The sequence below is a fragment of the Acanthopagrus latus genome, chromosome 24 (genome assembly GCF_904848185.1).
Source record: "Acanthopagrus latus isolate v.2019 chromosome 24, fAcaLat1.1, whole genome shotgun sequence".
NCBI lineage: Eukaryota > Metazoa > Chordata > Actinopteri > Spariformes > Sparidae > Acanthopagrus > Acanthopagrus latus.
In genome coordinates this window covers 12,309,859-12,337,618 of record NC_051062.1, presented here as the reverse complement: position 1 = coordinate 12,337,618, position 27,760 = coordinate 12,309,859, and the positions used below count along the sequence as shown (strand labels likewise).

The following is a 27,760-nucleotide window of genomic DNA, read 5'->3' as shown; positions in this document are numbered from 1 at the left end:
ATGAGCACAGGAAGCGTTTGTGGGACCTGACTCGAGCGCATTTTTATTTAACGTTTATAACTGTTAAAAACATGTATAAAATTGGTCCTGTTTCAGAAACAAGGCACGCATAGTCATGTCAATGTTCAGTGTTCATGTCATTATTAGCATTATCATTTATCATCAACATCATCATCATCGGCATCATCATCATCATTATCAGCATGTTCCATCTCATTATTTGTCTAATAGTAGTATCAAGCATTCCCTAATATAAAAACACGTTCCAATTTTTTATTTTTGTTTTTTTTCACAGAGGTTAAAATTTTTATTCCGAGCAGCAAGACAATATTCATGCAAAGACTGGAGTGGAGGAGAAGATGCGAGCTGACTGGACTGACAGGCTGATGGGTCTTTTAATAGTAGGTCTCCCGTTCCACCCAACCTGGACGCACAGGAGGAGAAAACAAACAAACACACCGGATTTAGTGGCAGTTTCTTTCGGTAGACTGGATAAAACTGAGACCAGGAGGAAAATATGGGGGGGGGGGGAAGTGTAGAGAGTAAAAGAAAAAAAAAATCCATGGAGAGGAAAAACAAGAGAGGGATGGGAGGAGAGAAGAAAATAAAAAGCGTGGACTCTGGACTCACCTCCTGGGCTGCGTCTGAGGATCAGCTTACGGATTTCATCATAGATAAAGATGAGCAGGGAGTAGGGGAAGGCGCAGAACCACCAGTTGGGCCTGGAAAACACAAACACACACACACACACACAAAAAAAAAAGAGAGGTGAGAAAGTGATCCAGTGCCCCGGGCGTGGAGTCAACATGACCCACGACAAATGTAAAAGAAACTCTCTCAGAATATTTTTAAATAATGAGAATCGTTGTCACACTTTCAGTCATTCTTTTACTGAGATACTGAGTCATTTTAACAAAGTCTCGCTTTATTTTAAGATGCCAACTCATTGTGTTGAGCAACTTTACTATGATGACTTTCTTCCTGATGCGTTCAGGTACTCACTTGAGAGGGTACATTCGGAGGGCGACGTCCATGCCTGGGCAGTACGAGAGGAAGGCAGCCAGGGCGGTCTCCTCAAACAGTCCAAAGATCAGGATCTTGTTCCTGAAACACGCAGAGGAAAAAATTAAGACCTTGAGATAACGAAACCACAGACCCAGACAAACTATTCAGAATGACTGAAAATAGCCGGGAACTTCAGGAGGTGTGATATAAAAGATGGCAGCTGTAAAACATCCACGACTGGGAGAGGACACAGACATGTTTCCGCACTCACTTCATTCCCTGTTGGAAGACAGAGTTCCTCCTGGTCTTACAGATGATCAGATCGGCCCACTGCACGATGACGATGCTGACGAAGAAGGCCGTGTGGCAGGTGAACTCCACGATCTTCCTCTGCTCGTAAGTCTGTCGGGGGAACACAGAGCAGAAACGTTTCACACCAGGCGGCGATGGACAGACTGTCACCTTCACATGCGGTCTGTCCAGTGAATGTTACTGACCCACTGCTGTCCGTAGCTGTCCTCCAGATCATTGATGTATTTATTATCCCAGTTCACTCTGATGCCCAGCAGGGTGGAGGGCAGGAAGCCATTTTCAGCCAGGATCACAAAGTAGGTGAAGAAACCTGCCAGCGCCTGGATCATACCTGCCGGGAGGAGAGGTGTGATCAGACGAAGAGAGACATCAATCTGACGTCGTGTAATCTTTTAATCGCCAATTAAAATGAGTTCCGTCTTCGGAGCGGTTTCAAAAAGAATGAATAAACTCAGTTCATTTAGGAGTCAATGAATGATTAAGCAAACAAACTGGGCTTGTGGTCCACCGGGGGGAACAGAATTCATGAGGAAGTGATGAACTGAGTCGATAAAAAATGATCTGTCAGTCTTTCGGGGAAAAACACGCGTCATTTGATGAAAAACCAAGTGAATAAACACACGAGATGAAGTCGTTTTCTGAGGATCCAAAGGCTTAATCAGAACAGCAGTAGTTTTTCTTCCTCTTCCTACTTCTAGCACATAACTTACTGACGACATCATGAGATAAATGAACCATGAAGATACAATTTGATTATTTTAAATGTCTGGGAGGATTTATTTGCTCGTGCTCTTGCTCTTATAATTAGGTAGTAACCAGGAGGTTCACGGGGGTCGAACCTATTCTTGGCTTCATTACCAAAGACGGAAAATATCTCTATCGTCATTCAAACACACACACACACACTCCAGCTCTCTATCAGTACCGGCCTATTTCTGGCGCATGCCGCTCTTCTGGTTATCTCGGACCACCCAGATACTGAGCTGCCTTTCCAGAAAAAAAAAAAAATCCACCAAGGAGCCACGAAGAGTGAACTCCTGTCTCTGGTTTGATTTTGAACCGTGTAGATTTTGCTCTCGTGTTTACCGATCTGTCCGTAGGCTATGCTGATGAGCCTCTCGTTCACCAGTTTGTCTGTTTTGGGGTTTCTGGGCTGTCTCTTCATGATGTCGCTCTCGGCTGCTTCGTAAGCCAGGGAGATGGCGGGGACCTGCGAGACGAGACACGGGGTCAATCCATCAGCACCAGAATAAAGGCAGACAGTTGCCCTGAAGCTGATTATCTGATTATATAAACTGAATTTATACGTTTTATGGTAAGTTTTTAAACCTTGGTGTTTTTCAGAAGGACAGGAATAATACACGTCTTCATTTTGAATGTCGCTAACTAGCAACACATTGTAAAAATGAAGAGTTTCAGCAGTGCACAAGCTGCAGTTCGTCCATCTTTACCATGTCAGTTCCCAGGTCGATACAGAGGATGGTGACGGTTCCCAGGGGCAGAGGGATGTTGGCGATGATGAAGAGGAGGAAGGGGGTGATCTCAGGGATGTTACTGGTCAGAGTGTAGGCGATGGACTTCTTCAAGTTGTCAAAGATCAGACGGCCTGATGGTGGACAAGACAAAAGCCCATAAATTCATTGTTTAAATAATTTGAAGACTTCAGCTGAACGACTTGTAAAGTACAAGGTGTCACCTTCTTCCACTCCTGTAACGATGGAGGCAAAGTTGTCGTCCAGCAGGATCATGTCGGCGGCCTGCTTGGAGACGTCAGACCCGGCGATACCCATGGCAACACCGATGTCGGCCTTCTTCAGGGCAGGAGAGTCGTTCACACCATCACCTGTCACGGCCACGATGGCTCCCTAAAGAGAAACAAGTTATGATGAGGGCGATGTTAATGTTTGTGTGCGGAAAATATGCTTTTAAATTAATTTTAGATTCGAGGAGCAAAGAATGTGACACTTCCTCTCAGCAGAAGTCAAACTGATTTGCGTCCGTATTAAAAAGTAAAATGTGCGACTGAGCCAACAGGTGTCGGTTCCTTTTCAGAGAGAGGTCTCAAATCTTGCTGCTGGGCGACATTTTCCATTTTCTAAAGTTTCACTGCGTCACACGGAACAATTTCCTGTTTCCTTTTTGAAGGGTTTCTGCTTTATTTGACAGAGCAGACAGAATGTGATGAAAGTGAATAAGAGCCAGACGTGAAACAGAGCTCGCACTCTGGGCGAAAAAGTGAATTTTGGATGTGCAGATTAAAAAAAAAAAGCCTGCAGGCTTTCCCTGACAGAAAGGGAAGTTATTGTTTTAATCAAAGTGATAAGAATTATTATTATCTGGGCCTCTCACTCCCGCTCACCAAGAGCATTTATTAAGATTTATTAATATGATGTAAAAATATATCTGAATGTATTTAAATAGATGAACCAGAATTCATTCAACCGCTTATTTCTACAACTAAGTTGTATTTCAGTTATTTTTGTGGAAACATACGTAGGCTGGGGCCACTGTGTCGTTTTAGGAGAAGAAATTCAAACTCCAGAATTTTGATATTTACAAAATTTGGCAGGTAATAATACAAATTGTTTCCAAGGTGGGCAGGAGTTTGTTCATTTAGTTTGTTGAAGTGCTTCCTCCCCAAAAACTACACACTGCTCCTTTAATATAAAGGCCCAGCGATGGAACTGGTGCTGTATCAGAAGAGTATAATGTTGTTGACGCGGCGCTTGATCAGGCAGGAATCAACAACAACATGTATATAAATAAACAAATCCACGGTGCAGTTTAAACAGTTTTGCGCTGCCTGCTGATGCACTTTGTGAATATTCATATGTGCGGTCGAGGTCACAGCTTGACAGATGCTCTGCCTGATTATTCTGCCAACTTAGTCATCAGGCCAAAGCAATGATCATAAATAAGCATTAGGGGATATGGATATCAAATATTCACACATGAATTTACATAATAAGGCGCCGGCACAAGCTGCGTGTGCCAAACTGTTAAAAAACCCACAGCAAACAAACACTGCAGAGGCTGGAAGGTATTCTCCCTGTGTTTTGTTTCTACCTGTCTCTGGCAGCCCTCCACAATAATCAGTTTCTGCTGCGGCGAGGTTCTGGCGAAAACAATCTCAGTGTGGTACTTCAGGATGTCGTCGAGCTGCTCGGCGGTCAAGTCTTTCAGGTCTCCGCCGTGGACGACGCAGGCCTTGGCATCTCTGAAAGGGAAGACAGACGTCGTCATGAAATCACACGAAGAATCTAAAGGCCCAGAACACAAACATGGGGCACTCCACTTTTTCCTTTACTGGTATGGTGACAAACTCACCTTGGGTTGACTTCGTTGATTGGGATGTTCAAACGTGCAGCGATGTCCTCGACAGTCTCGTTGCCTTCGGAGATGATGCCCACACCCTTCGCGATGGCCTTAGCTGTGATTGGATGATCACCTGTTACCATGATAACCTAGAAGAAGGGACGGTTGTGCCCATTAGTTGAAGGGGAACACTTTCTCTTCCACTTAACCACTAGAGAGAAGATTTATTATTAATCAGGACAAATAACTGCACATTCATATTTAAACATCATTCCAGGTGAGTAGGTCGACTGAAATAGCTTTGTGTCGGCTTTACCTTGATTCCAGCGCTCCTGCATTTGCCGACAGCGTCGGGCACGGCAGCACGAGGAGGGTCGATCATGGACATGAGGCCAATGAAGCACAGGTTCTCGGTGGGGAAGTTCACCTCTTCAGTGTCGAAAGCAAAGCCTTCTGGGAACTGGTCATCGGGGAGGCTGAAATGGCAGAAACCTGGATGGGACACGAGACAATGAAGCAGTTTAGGATGATAAAAACAGCCTGAGATGAGATGGGGTGCTTTCCTGAGAGGCCATTTAAAGTCCTTACCCAGCACTCTCTCTCCCAGACCTCCCAGTTCCAGGTAGGCGTTCTGGAAAGCGTCTTTCATCTCGTCGTCCAGAGGCTGCTCTTTGCCCTGGATCATGATGGAGGAGCAGCGGTCCAGAATCCTCTCTGGGGCTCCCTTCATCACCAGCAGATGCTTGGACTGAGCGTCTTCGCTGCTATTTTTGTGAATGGAAAGCTAAAGGAAAAAAAAATAAAAACAGGTCAGCTCACTGCGTTATAATGGATAAAAGAGGGCAGATAAACGAATGACCACAACTCAAGGAAGCTGTAAATTCCATGTTTATGGCTCAGCTGACCTTTAAGATTTTTACAAAACCCTTATTAGGGAATAAAGAAGCAGATTCTGTTAGGAGTCCATTTTTAGCAATTAGCAAGAATTCATGACGTTCATAAAAGGTCACACAAAAAGATTTATTATGAGAGTTTCTTCCAAAGGTCTTCCACCAAGAACATTTTGACATTGTGGATTTACTATGAACAGCTGGTCTGCGTGTCCCAGTGAGCTGCTCTCTGCATACCTGGTACTTGTTAGTAGAGTTGAACGGGATCTCGGATATTTTGGGGGTCTTCTCTCTCATTTCCTGGACCGATCCGCAGCACAGCTCGATACACTTCAGCAGGGCCGACTCGGAGGCGTCACCCGCCACATCTCTCTGGAGGAGGGGAAGATGGAGACGGAAGGGGATGAATCATGCAAGTCAGCAAAGTACAAGTGAAGATACAAACTCTTTGTTTGCTGCCATGTTGGTACAGAGGTACACAGGTAGGCCCCAAACCCACATACGCAGTTAAATATTGAATCTGTGTCTATAATAACCAGATCCTGACACATAAATCTGACAGGTTTGGTGAAAATATTGCTCTTTATATATATTCTGAGTGACTCCTCACACTAGACATGTTTTTGTATCCACCTACGACTCATAAACAAAAAGCAGCAGGCAGAGATCCGTTTGGGAGCCCGGCCATGAAAGAAAAAAAAAAAAGAAATGCTAATTTTCTATATTTTTACATCATAATTACTGGCCTTGATAAACACCGTCCCCGTGTTTACCCTCCTCTCACTCTTGTAACAGTGACTGAGGAAGAAATAATGAGCAGTGAGAGAGAGAATGGCTGGTAATTAGAGCCGTGATGCCAGCCAGACATTTACAGGTGATTAACGTGCACAGATGCGCGAGCACACACACTCACACGTCAACAGGTTATTAACACAGGGTGGAAACCAGAGACTGGGCTCTAAGGAAACTCTGGGGGAGCCAAGAGACTCTCGTACAACTGTGTGTACTGGTGTGTTTTTCGGGGGACTGCGGTTAGGAATAATTAAGTGGTTACAGCATGTGTGTGTCTACACTCGAGGGAGGATGATATAAGCTGAAAAACAAGCCTGTTGGCTTGAGTGGCAAACAGCCATCGAGTCTTTTAATGTCTGATATCAAGATCCAAAATCAATCTCTGGCTTCAATTGAAGGAAAAAACCCTGGACACCAAAGAGATGCTCAGACACGAGCATCAACCAGGCAAATTGACTCGTTTGAATTTGAGGATTGAGAATTTGAGGCCGGTCAGGTCAGCTGGGTGCTCAAACTGAGGTTAGCCAGTTCAGTTGGTGGCGTTTCGGGCTTCATTAATTGTTCCATCCATGGTTTCAGTCAGCAGCGCAGCGCAGCAGTTGACAGTCCATCTCTGAGCAATGCCCGGCCATTTGGAAACAGATTCTAACAAACACTCATCGTTCACGAAGCTCACTTGAACAGGTGTTGGCATTACTGAAATGAAATGAAGCCAACGCTGGTCTGGTTTTAATGTATTTCTTTTTTTTTTTTTTTTGACTGCTTGCAAAAGAACATGATCAAACTGGAAAATGAGTCAGCAGTAACAGGACTTCTAATCCCTGCCCACATAATGAGCACACACACTAAAAGTCCTGGAACAGCAGAAAAGACTCTCTTGTTGTTGAACAAAGGATGAAAGACAATGCAGACTTCTGTTTTTAGTCCTAAGAGCTAATTATTTCCCTAATAACATTCATTCATGTGAAAACCTCTGTTCAGAGGGTTGCTGTCTCAGAGAAGTCTTAATACTTGGTATTATTTATTCAAGCAAACGGAGGATGAGAAACACAACTGCAGTAGAACAGAAGCAAACAGAAAACCGACCTTCAGGATGGGGAGGCCGCTCTGCTCAGCCAGGAAGACGGCGCGGTTGCAGAGTCCGGCGACTCTCGCCAGGGCGGCCCAGGTGGCCGAGGTCTTGTCGAAGGAGGTCCCGCTCTGGTTCTCAGTGGTGTCGGCCTCGTGGATCTGGTTGTCGAACCACATGTGGGCCACGGTCATCCTGTTCTGGGTCAGGGTGCCGGTCTTGTCGGAGCAGATGGTGGAGGTGGAGCCCAGCGTCTCCACAGCTTCCAAATTCTTCACCAGGCAGTTCTTCTTGGCCATACGCTTAGCAGTCAGGGTCAGACACACCTAGAGATGGGATGGCTTGGGTCAGTTAGTTGTCTTTGGGATGATGATTGGACCTTTAATAAACAAGATACAGCAGGACTCACAGTGACAGTAGCCAGGAGACCTTCTGGCACGTTGGCGACGATGATACCAATGAGGAAGATGACGGCCTCCAGCCAGGAGTATCCGAGGATGAGGGAGAGGATGAAGAAGGAAACACCAAGGAAGACGGCCACGCCGGTGATGATGTGGATGAAATGCTCGATCTCGATGGAGATGGGGGTGCGTCCAACTTCAAGTCCGGAGGCCAGCGTGGCGATGCGACCCATGACGGTGCGATCTCCGGTGCTGATGACAACACCACGGGCAGTTCCTGTAGCAAGGATTCGATTATTCTCTCAGAAACGGAAAACAGACGCTCTAGCATTGTCTGTGAACAGCTTTGATGCCTTCTGTCATACCTTCAACACAGTTGGTGGAGAAGAAAGCAATGTTCCTGGTCTCCAGTGGGTTCTCGTTGGAGAAGTCAGGAGTACGAGTCTGGGGCTCGGATTCGCCGGTCAGAGAGGAGTTGTCCACCTGGAAAATGAAACATACGACTGTGATTGACGGAAAAAACAAAAACGGCAAAATCCGCCTTAGCTGCTGGGAAGAAAAACAAACTTTCTCCTCCAACATTAAAAAACTCTCTTCTGTACAGTTACTCAGGGGGGTGGATGGCAGATTTGGATCACATGGCACTCTAGATCCATTATGGCGCAACAGCTAAATGATGCAGAGGTTGATGGAAAAGCACGAGGCATAATTGGATATCGAGTTGAGTTTAGATGGGACAGAAACGTTTGCACAGCAGTAGGCCGAAATTTCAAGTTTCAGTTTCAAGTGTGAGCCCTCGATGGAAGAAAACAACTTGTATGAAGTGCTCTCACCTTGCAGCCGTGGGCGGAGATGATTCTCAGATCAGCAGGGATCCTGTCTCCACCTTTAACCTCCACCAAATCACCAACCACCACCTCTTCGGCATTGATGTGCTTCTTCTCGCCATCACGGACGACCAGGGCTTGCTACAAGACGAGACACGAAAGAGACAGACAGAAGAGAAAGTCAGACTGGTGGCTTTCTTTTCTCTCTATTTAAGCTGTGTCTACTTTCACATCCTGCAAAAAAAAGCTCTCTCTTCATGATAATGAAAATGATTCTTAACCTCCAGATTATTCAACGGGGCTAATAAGATTCAGATGTCAAGAGGATTGTGTTGTTTTTGTACTACAAAGTGGGTTAGACCTTGAATTAACACACTACAATTAAGAGCTGACATGAGGTTTTGTCAAAGAAGTGGGTTCAGTGTCTTGTAACACAGTGTTAGCTCATGTTTTTCAGCAATTTCCTGTGATCTCAGTACAAAAAAAACTAGATGTGGATCAAATGTCAAGGCAGTTAACGTGAATAGAAGCTACTGAGGGGTACCTGTGGGACCAGGTTCTTGAAGGAGTCCATGATCTTGGAGCTCTTGGCCTCTTGATAGTAGGAGAAGCAACCAGTGATGATGACGACAGCAGAAAGCACGACACCAAGGTACAACTGCGAGCGTAAGAAAAACACATCATTGACACTCAAGAAGGACAGTTCTGTAAAGTTTCTCCTTTATTAAACCTACATATTGATTGATTTGATTGTTAACATGCCGTCACATCACGAGGATATTTCGAGGACCTTTTCTTACATTATCATTCGCGGGCTCATCCTCCATTGCAGCCTGGATACCATAGGCCAGGAAACAGAGGATGGCGCCAGTCCACAGAAGCATGGAGAAACCGCCAAACATCTGAGGGAAAACAGCAGCGAGATTTGAGTTAACACCTTCTTGATTTGCAAAAAAAATAAAAAAATAATGAAAGTGTGGATATCAATGACTGTACGAGCCGCCAAGACAAAACCTGTGGAGTTTACAGTGATGCTGCTGTTACCTGTTTGCAGAATTTGACCCACTCTGGGGTGGTGGGAGGAGGAGTGAGGGCGTTGGGACCATCACGGGCCAGATTCTCAGCAGCCTTCGCACTAGTCAAACCCTGACACGAGGAGGAAATTACATATTCAGTTACGACTGGTGACGAAACATCAGATTCTCGGCCAGATGTGTCAACAGACTGATAGCTGACATGCTGGACGAGATAAACAACCCTGTCTCATTATAAATACAGCAGAATTGGAAGCGCAGCCTCATTGTTTTTCGAGCCAAATACACAACCACACAAACTCACTGACACATATTTAAGTCCAGTGGGGCAACTGTGGGTGCTACTAGTTGCCTAGCAACGCAGCATCAACAGAAAAACAGGGCCATTTCCTTCATCAGCAGGTAGGAGGAAGAAAAACAGAGGGAAGAGGAAGGAGGAGAGAAAGGAGACGAGTGAAGGTAAACGAGGGCAGTTAACGAGAGCGAAGATGAAGCAAATAGGATCATATGAAATCAGGGCACAGGGGCTTCTGCAGCTGATAAATTATTCACAACTGCTGCAAACGCACGCATGCAAGCAGTGCTTGGAGACCCTAGTTTAAAGGCACTGATTAACGATTCTCCTTGATCTCTCCTGCATGACCAGGAGCACATTTGCATGAGGAGAGAGGGATAGACGGAGTGTGACAACCTTACGTCTGTGCCAACGAGGCTCAGTTCAATATTTGCAAGTGTGTATTCACTTGCTTTCTTGCTGAGATGTATCTGCCAATGAGCTCGGCTAAAGCTCAACCATATTAGTTGCATCTTAAAAGGTGCAACATGTGAGAATTGACCACCAACTGCTGCTAACTGTAGCTGCTGCTGGCTAGTTAGCTCAGTTAGCCGTGCAGCAAGCAGACAAAATTGGTATTGTTTGTGTTTACACAACTAGCACAGGAATTTTAAACCGAGACAGGCCAGGGCTAGTTGGTTAGCATGCTAACTTTGCAGAGAACTGTTCACATATTCTCTTGCAAGCTAAGCTATCTGACTGCTGGTTGTGGCGCCATACATAGTGAACAGATGGCGCTGGTTTCATGTTTCATGCTATACATCGGGTCAAAATAAAAACGTGCAAGTAAACAACTCCGAGATGTGAACGCTGTATGTTGAACACCAGCTGGTTTTTGCATTATTTATGTCGAGTGTCAAGCACAGTGACACATTTGGCGCTAATTAATTATTGGGAAGGAAAAATCTGAATTTGAAAAAAAAGAAAAAGCATTTCCCTTGAAGCTAGGAGAGACCTCCTCTTATTCAATCCATGATCTTCGTCTAATAAACTCTGTGAGCTGAGCCTCTTTCCTCATTGTGTGAGAGAAGATGTCTTTAAACAAAGTCCTCTGTTTAATTCATCTTGGCCTCATTTATCATTCAGCAACCGACAGACTGAAGAGAAAAATGGTTGTTAATGGCCGCCAGTCTTGTTCCCGATATCTGATCTCCATGATAAATGTAAAACTGCTCCTTTCAAAAGCACATTACCGTGACAGAGTTCGAAGACGTGAACTCTGGCTGGCAGTGAGACTTTTAAAGCTGCAGATGAGACACATTTCCAACGCAGCACATTCAAAAAAACGACGTTATCTCACTCACGTTGTTGAGGTCTGTTCCATATTTGCGATTGAGCTCGTCAAGCGTCAGCTTGTGATCATCCTGCGAAGAGAAAACAAGGTGGCATCAGTCCAGTGTTTATGTCTGTGTGTGGATATACTGTATATATTCATGTGTGTGTGTTCAATGTGCCAAATAAAAATCCAGTGACATTTACAGCGCATTGTGTGCCAACCTTTCCTTTTACAATGACTACCTCTAACAAGGTAGAGCTACAGCAATGACTGTGAAAGGACAAGAAGAAAGAGAATAAGGGGGAAAAGGAAAGAAAAGGAAGGATCAAAGGGAAATAAGTAGACAGGAAGAGCAAAAGGAAGATGAGCAAATTGAGGAAAGGGGAGGAGGGACATGAAAAAATAAAAGAAAGCACAAAAAGGTGGATAAAAGATAAACTATATCTTCTGTAAAAGCTTCTTAAAATGTGATCAATTTATGATTTTCTTTTACTGCTTGAAAGTGATTTTACACAAGAGAAAAGGTCGCAGAAACAGGCAGGAGTAATAAAACCAACACAACAGAGGGGATGAGATGGTTACACATGAAGCAGGAGACAATCAGAGGAAAAAGGTCCTGAGGGCAGCGAGCAGAGCAGAGCAGAGACACACTCACCATGTCCACTTCCTTCTTCAGCTCGTCCATATCCTTCTCTTTCTTCTTCCCCTTCCCCTTCTTCTTGCCGCCCTGCTCCGAGGTCGCAGCCAGCTCATACTGCTCACGTCCTTCCTGGAAACACACGTAAAGACGGGGGAAAAAAAAATGAGAAACCAAGACAGCAACTCTAAAAAACAGATAATCTCAAAACTTACCATCATTACAGTGTTGACGTATAGATGCAGAAAGACAACTGGGACCCTTAAACCAAGTCGGAATAGTGACTTCTAAACTCTGGACTTTGCTGTTCCTTTGGTTGCTATTAAACTTGTGTGATTACAAAAGGTATCATAGGGTCAGTTCATATTAAAACTTCTAAAAACAAAATTTACAAAATGAGACCATGCATAAGTAACATGCCAAGAACCGCCGCTGAGGTGTGTCTAAAGCAACGTGAGCAGATCTGATGACACAAAATGCCAGAAGACATTTTGTCATACTGCCTCTTTTTTTTTTTTTTTTTTTTTTTTTTACAGGCTCCATGTAGGTCAACACACTCAGAAACCAGATATGAGGAAAACGAGTAAACACAGCCTAAAAAAACTGAGAAGAACTGTGGCCTACATTGGGGGGGAGAAAGTGCCAAATACATGAGCAGTCCAAGAAAGAAAGAGTCGCCTCTTTACTTGTCACAAATAGTTTGGTTGTGAGATGAAGAGCTCCGTTGGACGAGCACACGAGTGATACAAGTTTTGGCTTTGTGGGCACCGGTGCCATCTGTTCCTGCACAAAGAGCCCCGTGGGGACCTACTTTCTCTGGATACACAAACTTTTAAAAAGGGCTTTCTATAGTGAGACAAGCTTCTCCTTAACTCTACTCGATGTGCTGTAGTCCAACTCCACCACCTGTCAATAAGACGGAAACTCTGCTTTACTAGCAGTTTATTTTGAGTAGGGCTACACGATGATCACAATTTTGGATTCCCACGATTAGATGCACATGATCGACTTGAAAACTGAAATCATCACGAAGTGCCAAACAGCAGCGGGCGATCAAGACGTCAAAAGTCAAAATTCTTTGATTCCAGCTTCTTAAAATGTGAATTTTCTGCTTTCTTTACTCCTTAAACTGAGTATTGTTGGGTCATCTTGGGTTCTGGGAAACACTGAGGAACATTTCAAGGACCAAACTACCAATCAATTATTAAAATAATCATCCCCTGCAGGCCTGCCAAGAAAGGAGTACCAGATGATGACCAACAGCAGGGTTTTACTGATAAGCAGAATATTTTGCAACACAGGCTGCAACTATTTATTCCCACTGTTGATTCATTGGTTGATTAATTTCTAGATTAATCGATTGGTTGCCCAAAGCTGAAGATGATGTCATCAAATCTCTTGCGTTTTGTTCACAACCTCAAAATATTCAGTTTTCTTCTTCACATTTAAGAAGCTGGAACCAGAGAAATTTGTGCTGTCTTACCTTAAAAAATGATTAAAAAACACATCTGAGAATCTGTTTTCCCCTGTAAATACAACAACTCAAGCTCAAGACTGACACTTTGACTGTGTGCATCAACGAAGAAACCAAAGGGTGGAGTGAGTGAGTGTCGTGTGGTTTTCGGTCAGTTGGAAGATAAGCGCCTGTTTTTTTTTTTTTTTGTTGCATGGTGAGACAGATTAGGCGGCGAGGGTGAAAAAAAAAAAAAAAAATTCACGCATTTAAAAACACCCACATTTCGCAATAATGGGCGTCACCGTGTGAGCGAGACAACATACACAGAGCTTCACTCATTCACCGACAGCTTTCCTACACATGAACTCGCCAATTACGCTCCTCAGCCAAACTCCTAGATTGGGAGAAAGAAACCACACTGGAGTCGTTTGCTGGTAATCACACATCGGGACATTTTGTTGTTCTAAACTCTGACTGTGACACAAATTCTCTCGCTGTAGGCAGCAAAGATTAATTAAAAAAAAGAGTGTTTTCTAGAGTTTAGACCCCGAGTCTCACAGATACAACCACACATCACTTGACATCCCGTATCGCATCATCAGCTCCGGCACTCGAGCGCAGAGTGACAGTCGGCCTCTCGTCTGTCTCCTCCACAGACACCCTCCCCCCCCCATCGTTATCAGCGACCACTGCTGAGCTACAAAGGCCAGAGGGAAGATTGTGTCCGCGAGCCGGAGGGTGGCGAGACGGCGTGACAAAGAGAAGGTGAGATAGGGAGGAAGAAAGAGGCCCAGAGACACAGACAGACGCTGGGGGTGAATAGAAGTGAAATTAAGCCCCCAAAAATATCAAATTCAGCACAAGTGCGAAGTGAATATCACAATCACTTTGCAGTATCTCTTAGCCGAAACATAATTCCATGCAGAGTCAATCTGCTGTGAACACTCCCAATCCTGCCTGGTGTCTTGGTGCAGATATCATCAGGTGAGTTGACACCAGAGCCCGTGAGAGCCTGGGTTTATTGACACCACACTCGGGATTAATTATTCCACAATATCCAGATGGCGAGCGCAGCAACGCCTGATATGAATTCAACAAAGATGTGGACACCCTGCCTGCAGTCTGTCCACAGCCGACAACAACTGTACTGTAAAAAAAAAAAAAAAAGACTTTTAATCTTAAGATACAAAACAAATCACCGATTTAAAGTTGCACCTGCGAACTGGGACTCAATGTGTGTGTGCTTCCCTCAGAGAGAAAGTTAAGCCTGTGTGTGTGTTTCAGGAAGGTAACCGGAGATCGCAACACTAGAAGCCAACATCGATTAGCGGTTAAGGTTTATCTATAATTCAGCACAGTACACGGCTCAGAGGTGTTAGCACGTGACTGCTAATGAGCCATTTGCCTGCGTGCAACGCCACAGTCAGCCAGCCATTTTGGAAACTCTTCAGAAGGCCATATATCAGGACACAAAATGACCCGGCGTGACCACATATGGACATCCTGCACACAGTCCCAGACAGTCATGGAAATATGCTAACTAATATTGTTTCTCTACTGCTTTCGCCTTTTTCAAGTTTCCCAGGGAGTCGCCAGAGCCGAGTGTGTGATCTCAGCACATGTTGTTATTATTGCTCGAGCCCCCCTGGCCGGCCAAGCTGGGAAAACACTGAGTCTGGTTCTGGACTGCAGCGGCCAGATCGCCGCCTCTGGACCCCCGAGGGCCCCCGGGGGCCATCTGGCTTCAGGCAAATAACTCACAAACAGTGGTTCAGAGCCTGAAGATGGAATGTGGAGCTGTTTCTAACAGACACGACAACTTGCAGTTATTAAAAATCTGAATGGGTCAAGTCAATTTAATAATTCACTCATACCTCTGCCAATCCACACCAAACATTACTGGGGTCTATTCTGGGTGGAGAGTCATAATGCATCCACGTTTCATGGAAATCTGTTCAGTAGTTTTGGCGTAATCCTGCTGAAAAACTAACTGACCGACCGACCAACACAGGCAGACAAAACACAACCTTTTCGGTGGAGGTAATATGATCATTTGAAACCATTTTACACAACTATAGACCTTTCTGAAATTACCATAATCACCCACAAGTGTGTTACAACACACCGAGAAGTGTATTCAAGCACTCGCTCCTTGTTTACCTGAAGGGTTTACACAAAGAGCAGTCAGCCTGTACATGTGCAAGATCCAAACACCTGATATTTTAACTGCACCACCGCAACTCAATCAGAAACGGAACAAACGCCGAAGTATAAATGTTACATCACTTCAGGGCACGTCGTCTCTGATAACAGACACAAACATTTCAAAACGGACACTTCCTGTTCTAGACGCTGCTCCCGTAGAAGACCAGCGCTTGTTTACGTCTTGACAAGCAGCAGTCGAGCCAGAGCTCCTGCAGTCGTCCCTCCGTGTCTGCTCCTGACATTTCCTTTAAAAGACAGAACAAACCGAACAGTTTTCGAGCCGCTCACTTGCTCTGTTCAGCCAATCACGGCGCTGGATCTGGCTTCCTTCAAGCGGCAGTGAAAACCTAGTTTTATCTCATCTGAAATATAAACACAAACAGGGCGAACATGCTTTTTCTTCCTGATAAGCTGAGTTAAAAATACCTACAGCCAACATGTGGCATTTGCAAATTGGACTTTACCGGAAAGAAAAGCCACGCCGCTTTATGACACATCTGAACTTCTTCTGTCTCAATTCCTTCATTCTGCTTTCTCGCTTTCATTGAACTTTGCTGTGGTTCTGAGTTAGGTGGCTGCACAGAGTCATTTCGCGCCCTAACTCGACACATTTTGAGTATGCAGGGCCTTGAAGGGGAAGTCCCGTTCGATCACATGGTTTCACCGTTAACTAACCGCGACAAGCTCACTTGAGAGCTGCGCAGAGAGCTGTCGGGGGTTTAGTCAGCTTACTCATGTTACTCATGTTGTACAGAAATGAGTTCATGCAATGGGAAACCACTTACTGAGACGTCTTACATGCACTTATCCTCAAGTCCATCCATCTTCCAGCCACGATGGAACACAAACTGGCTCCGACAGAGAACAGGGGTCTACCGATTCTGCTGTGTCACCTCTAAATACGTCCCATGTTTTTACTTTTATTATACGCAGCACCATTTCTCAGATAGAAGACAATGTTCTCCAACAAGAGAACCAAACCTGAACACTTTGAGCACAGCAAGGTCAAAATGCACATCATGTATCTATAGAAAAAACTGAATAATCAAAGCGTAAGGAGGAACAAAGAGAAGGAAGGTGAGAGGACGGCAAGGGGAAGATCCTACGGTGCACAGAGATGACAGAGAGAAGAGGAGAGAAGTGGAGAAGTGGAGGCTTTGATGAAAAACAAACCGGTGTGGGATCTCTGTCTCACCACACAGTAGCCTACTGGACCCAGAACAATGAGTCCTTTGTCCAACTTCCATAAAATCTGCATCAAAAACACAAACAAAGGCTCAGAACTCTTTTCATGTGACTGTTAAGACCACGGCAGTGTGGGCCACTTTATCTGGCGCTGAGGCTGAGCCATAGTCATTGTCCTCGCAGCCTTTTGTTGGGAATTTCAAAATTGGACTAAAACCAAGGAACAAAACTTTATAAATTCGGCTCAGTGATGGATGTTTTTAATCGTCCTATGTCGTCCTGGGAAGTGTGGACTAAATCTGATCACAGTCTTAGTGCAGATTACAGACTGAAACGCCTCAGTCGGTGACGTCAAGAGAGTAAGGACAAACTGATCCTGATTCAGCTGACAAGTGTGAGGGAAGCTTCTACGGGGGCAAACTGAAGTTATACACCTTGCTCAAGAAACTGAATGAAATCTTGCTGGACTTTAGGCTCAGGCGATAAAATAATACTGCAGTATATCAGGCTGCATCGCATTATACTATATGGTCTAGTTCAGGTTGAGAAAAGACAACAGTTACGGCATTCACCGATATCCAAAATCCAAGATGATACACAGTCTCATATCATGATAACAATATACGGTCATATCGATGTCAACTTTGGAAAACGGGTAAGAAAAAGGAAAGTTTCTGACCCAAGACAAATTGGTTCAGGATCTGAAAAGTTGTTTCCTGACTGGTGTCAGGTTATTCTTGAGCTGGAGTGTGAACTGAACCGGGGGAATATCATATTCTACAGGTTGCGGTGCGTCCCTGGTGGCTACACTTAGTCAAGATCACAAGAGTCTTGGACAGAACCGGTCGAAGGACGAGAGCTGATTTGGTTGGAAAATGGGCCACGGAAGCCTTTAGAGACGGATCAGATAGCTGAATGAAATGAACCTTCTCCACCACAGCAATAAAAAAAAAAAAACCCAAACGAAAACAAGAACTCCGGAGGCCTCTCTCTCTCTGCTTTACCAGCTCTTATTCTCTCGCCTGAGAGAACAACGTCCCCGAAGGCTCAAACCGACATCAGAAGAGAGCGTTCGGTCAAGCGGTCGCATATTTTAAAACACACACTCTTATTTTTTTTATTTTTTTTCTTTTACAGGCAGACTTGAATTCCTCTGGACGGTCCACGCTCTTTTGCCAGATACACAAGCTGCTCATTCAACTGTGCAACACACACACACACACACACAGTCCTGGGACTTTGCCCCGTTGCCACCGGCGACTATTGCCACACCTCTCTGGATCTGTGAATGGACCGAGTCAAGTGTTGAAGCCCCTCCCCCGTCCTCTCTCGTCCTCCCTCCCCCCTTTCCCCCACGTCCCCCTGCCTCCTCCTTTTATTCCTTCATTTCCTCCGACTACCTCATTCTCCGTTCAAACAGTGAAAAGAAAGTGTGTTAATTTACACGGCGGGCAGCGTTTAACACTCTCTCCACGTCCTGTGCAACTTTCAGCTTTTCTCCGAGCAGAACAAAAGTGAATGAATGAGTGAATCGATGTCTTTGGTTGATGGAAACTTTTGCCGGGGCACAACTGCCAGGGTGACGCACAGCTCCGCTGAAATATGCAAAACGCCTCCATCCTTCGAAAGTCTTCAGTCTTTTATCTCGACTGTCACGGCTGCAGTGGGAAGTTTCATTTGTTATCAGTGTAAATCATGTGAATGTGGTACAGTCATCTAGTCAAAACAGCAGTAAACTACCTCTTTAATTAGCCCAAAACATTTAAAAATGTAAAATAACCTCTGCTAACCCAAAATGGGACAGTAGGATTAATAAAAGTCAATAGGAAAGCTCCATATTGGTACTGTACGGTACTTTCTTGATAACTTGAAGTGTTTAAAACAATATAATAGAATTAAAAGTAACATCCAAGCTATAAAATAATAACAGATTGAGATGAATTGATCTTCATTTACGTTCATGTGACTTTTACTTTTTGTGCCAAAGACTATCTATCTATGTGTGGCTGTTACTTCTTCTTTTTGCTGTGGTCTTGCAAGAGGTACTGAGTCATTCTTTACACTTGATTTGGATATTCAGGTACCTCCACACCCTCACTGTGATCCGTTTCACTGATTTTTTATTTGTAAGCTGTGTTGTTTTTCCCTTTCACGCACTGTGAGTTCACCAGAACCGCTGGAAAAGTTCTTCAGCCTTCATTAAAATGTGTGTTTCTTGGCTTTTCTTGCCGGTTCTCTGCAAAACAACGCTTACTCCTGGAAAATAAGGTGTAAGCAAAAGGTCTTTTTTTTCCCCACAGGCCAATATTTCATTTTGTTCTCCTTAAGATAAATTGCTCTCTCTACGTGGGAAGAAAACAAGACGGTTAAGAGCTGAAAGGCGATCTAGAAGCTGCTTCTGGACGAGAATGAATGAACCAGTTAATCAATGCTTCTTGGCCACACCTCCGTGACATTAACTGGCCGAGACACCATAGCTACAGGTTGCATCATTTCCTCAAGAGGCAGAAAAAGCTGAATGTCTCGCACATATTCATCTCGAACATTTAGGACTTCCTGTGTTTTCATTTTGTCATAATCACATGAGCAAATCTGCCTGGTGATGTCTTTTCTCCCTCTGGCACATTTTCTCATGTGGGAGACGAGTGGACAGAGGCGGAGGGAACAGTACACTCTGGAGTTTGTTATTTTTTTAATGTTCGACTTTTGCTGAGCAACAGGCCCTCGCGGCGAAAGTCCAAAAAGAGCTGCCACAGAAAACAAATCGCACGGCTCACGCTGCTTAGCCAAACAGAGGCGAGGACGGAGGGCGAGGGAAACGGCAGAAAGATGGATGAAACGAGGTTCAAAGAAGAAGGCAAGGGGTGGAAAAGGAGGGAGTTAGAGATGGGGTGAGCGTCGAAAAAGAGAGAGAGAGAGAGAGAACGAGAGAGTACTCTGTGTTCTGTCACAAACGCGTGTGACAAAAGCCCCGGTTAATACGCAATGACTGGCGAGCGGAAAGAATGTTAAATCCTCGGGAGGGAGCGAGGGAAAGCGAGAGAGGACGGAGAGAGAAGGAAGAAAACAGGTACAAACGGGGAGAACAAGGGGGAAACGGACTGTAAGGAATGGATGTGAAGGTGGGGTCGGGGTGCCCCTTCGGCCGAGATTAAGAGTGGCCCGAGGGCTGACGTCCCGGGTCAGCTCACAGTGGGAACAGCTCCTGGCTCGGGGGGCTGGTTTATGGTCGAGCGTTGCCATCTGTGGCTGCTCCAAACAAACTCACAGATCCCATTTATAAGCCTCAGTTACTGCCTTTCCACCAACATGGAACCAGTTCTGGTCGGGTTCGTGCACCTCATTTTGAACCAGCAGCAACGCTAGCAGTCCCCCATCTGGATTTATAAAGAACATCAGATCGCTGACTTTAAGTCCTGACAGCTGTCATTTACATGTTCGAATTCTTCAACCATTAAGGGGAGTTTTAAGAAATCAATAAAGGATTTCTGAAAAGTAGATCGAAAAGGAGAGAATGAAATGCGATACATTTTCTATTCAGAGTCCAGGTGACACCGGTAGTTCAAAGCCTTAACGTGCAGTCGCTCAACAACCCCCATTCATGACATAACCCTTCAAAAATGTTGGAGCAGTTAGATAGAAACAGGGTCCAAAGAATCTGGAACTGAACCAGCTCCAGAACCAAACTTCTCTGATGGAAAAGGGTCCTCTGTGAAGATTTCCCTGCCTTTAAATCTCTCTCCATGCATGGATGCAACACGCTTTAAGGGAACTACACTCACACAATGTGCAAATGCTGTAAGCCTTTAATAAAAAAAATAAAAAAAAGGCAAAATCCCGAGCTTATGACAGATTTTACCTTGAACTAAAGCCCGCCTGCTAATCTGCCTGATACAAATCTCAACATACCTTTCAGGCACAACAGCTCTCACTATTCTCATTTCTAACACCTTCAAACGCAGCCGGACGGACTGAGCTTTCTCACGCTTGTGCTCTTTAATTACGTCATATTTTATTTTGCCCTGTTTGATTTTTTGGGGGGGTTGAAACTGACACCTGAACATTGATTGTAACGCCAAGACAGGCTTCACTGTTACAAAGTGAGCTTCTTTGAATCGCTGTCAACTTTATAATTCAGGCCCTTGGGGATAAAAGGTTGTTTTATGAAATATTTAGCTGGATTCCCTCTCGTCAGTCTCCTGTGGGTTCGACAGCTGTCTCCCAATTCCTGCTCTGCGTCGCTGCCCCGGTTTACCAGTCGGCAGAGAGACACTGCGGTAAGAAGACATGAAGCCGCATCTTATGCTACTTAAATATCTTATATGAGGAATTATCCACTTAAGTATGACAAATTAAAGCTTAAGTTTCAGCAGAGTGGATTCGCCCCCACCTTCCTCTCCATCACGTCTGGGAGGCAAGTTTCTCGACAGCGGCAATGCGGCAACTGGTGCCTCTTGGCCTCCCCCCCCTCCTAAACATCACCTCCCCCCTCTGAAGCAATCGATCCCTCCTCTCAGCTCACTCTCTCCTCTCTTTCTGTTTATTGCACCGTGCTGCAGACGTGATGAGCAATAACCGAAGAGCAAAAGGGTAATCTCATATTATAAATGAGGTGGGGAGGTGCATGGCCAAAACACGAGGTGGGGGGGGAGGAGGTGGAACTGGAAAGAAAAACAATCGCCCACTGCTGCTGGAGTGGCCTCATACCTGAGCTCCCTCTCTCCATTACAACAAAACAACTTCTCCTCCTCCCTCCTCGCACCAGGGAGGCTCTGTAGTGACGATTATCTCATCCAAGTCTGGCTATTTGTCTATGCCAGGAGAGGAGAGGAGAGGAGAGGAGAGGAGGCAATGGGGGAGTTGAGGGAGGTTGGATGGGGGCAGGGCATGGCTTTCATCACATATCGGGAGGAGAGAGAGGGAAAAAAAAAAGAAGAAGCAGCCGAGGAGCAGAGAAGAAGAGAAGACAGGGCAGGCGATGATTTTCAGAATTGTAAATGAGCTGCGAGGAGGAGAGAGAAAAAAAAAAGGAGGAAGGAAGCGAGACTGAATGAGCCATTCTGCTTCACATCTCCCGCCAGATCTCTCTCTCCATCTTTCTCTCCCTCCATCCAACTCTCCATCCCTCGCAGGCTGAATAGATAATGAGTGTTTCTGTTGCGCAGCATGGCAGGGTGTGGCGACGGGGTTCGACCTCGACCCAAACAATTCAAGTCTGTGGGTGGATGAATATCATTCTTCTTTTTTTTTTAAAAAAAAAAAAAAAAGGATGCCTCTTGTCAAAAAACTCAAAAAAAGGGCATGTTAATGAGAGGAAAGATCACAGAGACACACGCCTCCCTCCAGCAGGGAGGAAAAGACGCTTCATGATCTACTTTCACACCGCTTTTGAATGCAAGATGCTGCAAATGTCAGATTGTAATGTGAAATTGCAAAAAAAAAAACCTAGTTTCTTTGAATTAGCAAGAAAAGCAGACACAATTTCAGCTCATCTTACTAAAAAAAAAGGCTGCGTAGCTCTGATTTCAGATAAGTTTAATGTAAGCGGTCATGGGGCTGTAAAATCTCGCAGCAGAAGCAGAAGAAGCAGAAACAGAAGAAGAAGAAGAAGAAGAGGCAGAAGAAGAAGAAGAAGCAGAAGAAGAAGAAGAAGAAGAAGAAGAAGAAGAAGAAGAAGAAGAAGAAGAAGACGTGGGTTGGACTAGAAAACATATCCCTCCCACTGCCAAGCCATTATACCCAGAAAACACAGCTGCTCTCGCACCAAAAAATGCACCAAAGCAGCGAAACAAAACGCTGAGAGCATCAAGTGATGGAGAAACTACTCCGCTTATGTCTCCATGTCATGAAATTCACACGTTTCAGTCGCATTCTTGGCACTTGAAATGGGACTAAAATAGCCCTCCAGACCGTGAAATCAGCCGCAGGCAGCCATTCAACAGTTCTAACGGTTTTTTTTTTTTTATTCCACAGCTGAATCGTCGCGAGCTCGCTAGCTTAAACCGTTAGCTTGTTAAAAAAAAACAAAAAAAAAACTTTGACAGCCGAGGATGTTTGAGAAACATCCCGTTATGTAACCGGACACCGAGCCGTTTGAAGGCGACAGAGAGCATCTTTGCGAGCGTGAAGACGTGGAAACTTTCTCGAGTTGTTCGCGACAAAAAAAAAAAAAAAAAAAACGGGGAACGTTTCGTGCTAAAACACGGAAGTTGTTTAAGCAGTTCTGAACGGGAGGCTCGTGTATCTCTGGACACATGTGATGCCTCCTCCAGCCGCCCCGGAGCCCGTGACAACATCAACATCGATTAAAGTCAACCACTTGTTTGAATGGCGAAGTTTAACAAACAAAAATAAAATAAAATCCACTTTTCTGTTCTCTTTAACACACACGTCACATGAATGAGACAAAATGTATACTCACTCCTCTTCCCATGGCTGCGAAGACTTTCTTCCCAGTTCAAGTAAAAATTGAGAAAACACAAAAATCCACCTTAAAAATTATGTACAGTAAAAAAAATATATATATTAAAACAGTTAAAACTCCTGGATGTGCCCGTGGTTATTTTTTTTAAGTTTTTTTTTTATTTTATTTTATTTCTCCAGCACGTGTCACTCCTCCAGGACACACATCCGAGCTCGCGAGCCGCCGCGGCAGACCCTCCAATACTTATAGACGGCGTTCCTTCCATTGTGACGTCGACGCCTTTTGCCATGGTAACCCCACGGATGGAGGCGGGGCGTCCTCCATTATTGGGCGTTTTTTTTTCTCTCTCCCTCTCTCTCTCACACTCACATACACACATCATTCACCATAGATGGACGATTAAACACATTGATGAGTCAAAGTATGAGGAACTATTATAATACTACAGGAAAAAAAACTTCATATTATTCTTAGTATCATTGGAAAATAAACAAAAAGGACTAAAGGAGCAGTTTATGGGATTTTACACGTTTTTTTCCCCCATAATACACACATACGCATGCACAACACCATGCATAAAATGTATGAGTTTGCTAAAATTCACCCAAAACTGCTGCTGACACAAATTTTATATCTTGAATTGTAAAAGTAACAATTTGGTGACAATTTAGGCATTTGCCATGCTCGCTGCTAGCCATTCCCTGTCTTTGTGCTAGGCTAAGCTAACCGGTCGCTCACTGTTTTCCTATATTTTACCAAACAAAGCATGAGGAAGGTGTCTACCTGACTCAACAACTGAGCAAACATGCTAATCACCCCCCCACAAAAAAGGTATTTCCATTGCCAGTCTTTGTGCTAAGCTAAGCTACCGAGCCACTGTTGTCCTATATGTACCAGACAAAATGTAAAGTGGTAGCAACTTCACACCTAACTCTCAATAAGAAAGCCTTCTGAAAAAGGTAACCCTGTCTCTAGTCTTTTTGCTAAGCTAAGCTAACCTGCTGCTGTTTACTTTAATTTCGCAGCCAAAATATAAAACTGGTATTAATCGCCTCACCTATTTCTCACCAAGTAAGCAAATAAACTAATCCCCACCCCCCCCCCACCCCCAAAATTAGTTCAAACTTCAGCTGCACTGCCCTCCAGTGAAAATTCAACCACCCCCACATTCCCAAATACACACTCATGAGCACACATACACCTGTGATTCATCTCCACCTCACCCTGCTCAGCAGCTGGGTCTGCAGACACCTCCTTCCCCCTGCTGCTTTGACAAGGTTGTTGCGTGCAGATAGCGAGCAGCCAACTTCTGAACCCTCTGCTTCTAAATCCAGACTTATCTGTGCAAACATCACCATCAACATCGACACACTAAAGCAGATCATCTGTTTTGTCGTTTTATAGCATACAAAATGTCAAAAGTGCTGCTTGAGATTCCACCGCATGTGTGGGCCCACTTCAGCTCCGGGGCCCCCTGAAAGTATTCCCCCTCTCCCCCTGCATGCAGAGCCCCCTTTCATTGTTTCCTCCAACATATTTCTCTGTCTTCGCTGTCACGGGGCTGCAAATAGTCCCAATCTGAATCACTGCTCCCGTGCACAGAGGGCCCCATTGATTATTACACTGCAGCCACGGTACCAACTTTTAGCAGCACTGTACCCAAACAGCAAGCACCATTATGGCCGTTTGCATGTGTTCCAGGAGCTCTTAAACCCTTTATCCCACAACACAAATGAGAGATTTAGTCTTTCATCCCTGGATCTAAGCCTGAAACCAGAAACATTCAGCCACTTGTTCTATGTGCGGACACAAGAGGAGTTCCAGCCCTAAACTGCACCGTGAAAACTTCCAACAGAGCTTCATATTTTATGTATTTCGAAGGCAAAACAAGAAGAAAACTTAGCCACCATGGTCTGTAGCATTAAGTCATTATCTACCCTCATGCTGATGTAAAGTCGGGTCAGTTTTGTAGCCCTGGAGCTTCACAGCAGGCCAGTGTTGCATCATTCTCTGCAACAACTACAAAACTTTGAAAAACAACCAAAATCACATTAAACGGCTCCATACAGCTTGTTATTTACACCTTGGATGCATGGTCAAGCTCCTGCACCCACTTCACACAGGGTGCACGCTAACACTTTTAGCTCAGCAGCTTCAGTGAAGATTTTGGCGTAAAAAGGAAGTTAACAGCAAATAAAAAACAACAACAACAATATCTTCATCCATGCCTCCGTAAGCCAAATTGATTTATAAAGATGTTATTTACACCTAAAAGCGTCAGCGTGGCAGCCAGGAGGACCCAAATCGATTTTTTTTTCCCTTTTGGTGACCTGTTCATTTCACCAGCTATCAGCAGGCAGTAATAGATTACATTTGCCAACAACCCCTTCAACCATGCAGTGAACCCTGCGGCGGGTCAGGATGAGCCGTCCATCGGAGAGAGCTATCATGTCCGCTCAACGTCTGCCCGCCTGTTCATTGTAATAGACCTTATCAGTCGGCCCGAGAGCACTCTGCATCAACTGACAAGATAAACCTGAGAAAGATCAGACGAGGAAGATTTCACTGTGAGGCTTCAATGACACACACACACACACACACTTTGTCTGTCTCTTTCCTTAAATATGATGCACAGAACACACAACACCCCGAGTAAACAAACCAAACAAACCACAAGTGGACTCCATTCACAGATGGACACACAGCAGCAAGCCCCGGCAACATGGGGGGAGGGTGTGTGTTTGTGCGTGTGTGCATGCTCACAGGCGTGCACGTGTAGGTGCACAACATGTGTACAGTCTAACATGTTTTGTTTTGGCGAGCGCGTTCACGTCGCATGCATGTGCGATGCGTGTTTTGCTCGTGTGTCGCCGGTGATTCTCTATAAATAGCCTGGATTTTATTTAGATGTCGGAGAGAGAGAGAGAGAGAGAGAGAGAGAGAGAGAGAGAGAGAGAGAGAGAGAGGGCTCTCAGACAAGTTGCCATAGCAACAGGCACGTTCAGGGGGCCCTGCTTGTGAACGAAAAAAAAAAAGGATGGAGGCATGATAGTGTTGGTGTCTGTCTGCTGCCTCCCTCCTCTCTCTCTCTCCTCCATCGCTCGCTTCATCTCGGCTGAATCGCTTCATCGCCGTGACAATTCATCAGAAACGTATTAACGAAGCAGCGACGGAGACACACACACTCACTCACTCACTCACACACTCAAGAGAGAGTTGATGCTTTCAGCGCACAATAAGATGATTAATTACACGTCTTGAAAGTGTTCGCCGCAATATTTGTTGCTCCTGCTCCTTCCCCCTTTTGTCACCATCCATCAACCCCATTCCTTCACTTTCCTGCCTGTTTTCTCTACATCCCTCCATCCTTTTTCCTCTGCTGTAACACAAACCACCCGAGGAGTCGGAGGGCATCTAACTCGACCGATTTCACAAGCGACAATCCATAGTTTTTTCGGCGATATCCTGCCTGCAAGAGCTTCCCGAGTGTGTGCGAAGCAGGGCATCTATGACCAGTCTGGTGTGATGGTACTGTGTACACACACACACACACACACACACACACGAGGGGTTGGGGGAGACGGGGGTGTTCATAATGAACGGGGTAAACACAGAGTAGATAGCGCTAGAGTGGCCCTCAGTTAATTTTCACTGAGGGCCTCTTTGCATTAGCAGGTCAACTGAGCAGCCCACTGCAAACACAGCGGCAGGCTGGCTCTTGAGATAATGGACACACACACACACACACACACACACACACACACACACACACACACACACAGCTCTTACATGGTTCGGGTAAAGAATATTTACAGAACATTCAAAAAGTGATGTGAAACTATCAAGAGATTGTGAAGAAATGGCAGCTGTGACGCTGTGATGTCGATGCTAGCAGTGCTCTGAGCTCCCACAGCTGGATGAATGGCTAACCGAGCTAACTAGCTAATGGCAGTTACAGTTAGCAGCAAGTAGCGGCTACCCAGGTGATATGCTGCCCCTTGCTCGAGTCCGAAAGGTCCCCAATTGTTACATGTTGGACCTTTAATCACCATAACTGTGTTCTGAACTCTTCTTATCAGACCCCAGAACTCAAGTTTAGGAACCACTGGCGTGAATAATCCCACTGCACGGGTCACCGGACCTGACTCACTGCTACAGACCTACTGAACCTTGAAACAACATCCTGCATCAAATCCCCTGAAAAGCCGGCTTCTGTATGTTGGAGCAAAAGTGAAATAACTTCCAAGCAGTCTCAGCGTATAATGGTACGGACATGTTTTATTGTGAATGACATTTACATCAAGATTCTTAATTTATCCATGCTTTTTGTGTTTTTCTTGGGGTCTGACTAACATGTCAGACAAATATGTAACATGGCAGTAAATAACGATGAAACACTGACTTCGCCCTCCGTGACTGTGGCGTGTGGACTCAGTAGTATGTTTCCTGCTCCACCCAACCTGGAAAAACCAAAGGAGACACAATTAGGGAAATGGTTACTGGCATGATCTGCATCATATCTGGGGTCAAAATCCTCCATCTTCCAACAAATAAAACTTTTACACTCTGCTGCAGGACGAAATCTATCTATCTATCTA

The 27,760-nt window shown here is 44.9% G+C and overlaps 2 protein-coding genes across 3 annotated transcripts in view; both read right to left on the bottom strand.

Annotated features, from left to right (window-relative positions):
* Positions 1 to 16: 16 nt before the first annotated feature.
* Positions 17 to 23,392, bottom strand: LOC119015089 (sodium/potassium-transporting ATPase subunit alpha-1). The gene is made up of 23 exons (XM_037090719.1): positions 23,160 to 23,392; positions 11,911 to 12,024; positions 11,284 to 11,343; positions 9,656 to 9,757; positions 9,412 to 9,513; positions 9,156 to 9,269; positions 8,618 to 8,752; positions 8,150 to 8,267; positions 7,793 to 8,061; positions 7,401 to 7,709; positions 5,760 to 5,894; positions 5,221 to 5,416; positions 4,949 to 5,124; positions 4,645 to 4,781; positions 4,384 to 4,534; positions 3,014 to 3,182; positions 2,769 to 2,923; positions 2,404 to 2,527; positions 1,503 to 1,648; positions 1,277 to 1,407; positions 1,003 to 1,104; positions 631 to 722; positions 17 to 424 (listed from the first exon to the last, which is right to left on the bottom strand). The coding sequence occupies exons 1-23, from the start codon at positions 23,169 to 23,171 to the stop codon at positions 396 to 398; spliced, it is 3,078 nt and encodes a 1,025-aa protein (XP_036946614.1). The 5' UTR covers positions 23,172 to 23,392; the 3' UTR covers positions 17 to 395.
* Positions 23,393 to 27,420: 4,028 nt separating this feature from the next.
* LOC119015063 (sodium/potassium-transporting ATPase subunit alpha-1) overlaps positions 27,421 to 27,760 on the bottom strand; it is a 41,685-nt gene continuing 41,345 nt past the window's right edge. For both annotated transcript variants that reach the window (XM_037090678.1, XM_037090677.1), the window contains exon 23: positions 27,421 to 27,622. In XM_037090678.1, the coding sequence (XP_036946573.1) occupies positions 27,594 to 27,622 (29 nt within the window). In that variant the 3' untranslated portion in view covers positions 27,421 to 27,593. The remainder of the gene's footprint in view (positions 27,623 to 27,760) is intronic.

Coding starts and splice junctions, on each gene's coding strand:
- LOC119015089 (XM_037090719.1), bottom strand. Junction 9,514..9,655: donor GGGTCAAATTCTGCAAACAG/GTAACAGCAGCA, acceptor GTTTTCCCTCAG/ATGTTTGGCGGTTTCTCCAT. Junction 7,710..7,792: donor GTCTCCTGGCTACTGTCACT/GTGAGTCCTGCT, acceptor TCCCATCTCTAG/GTGTGTCTGACCCTGACTGC.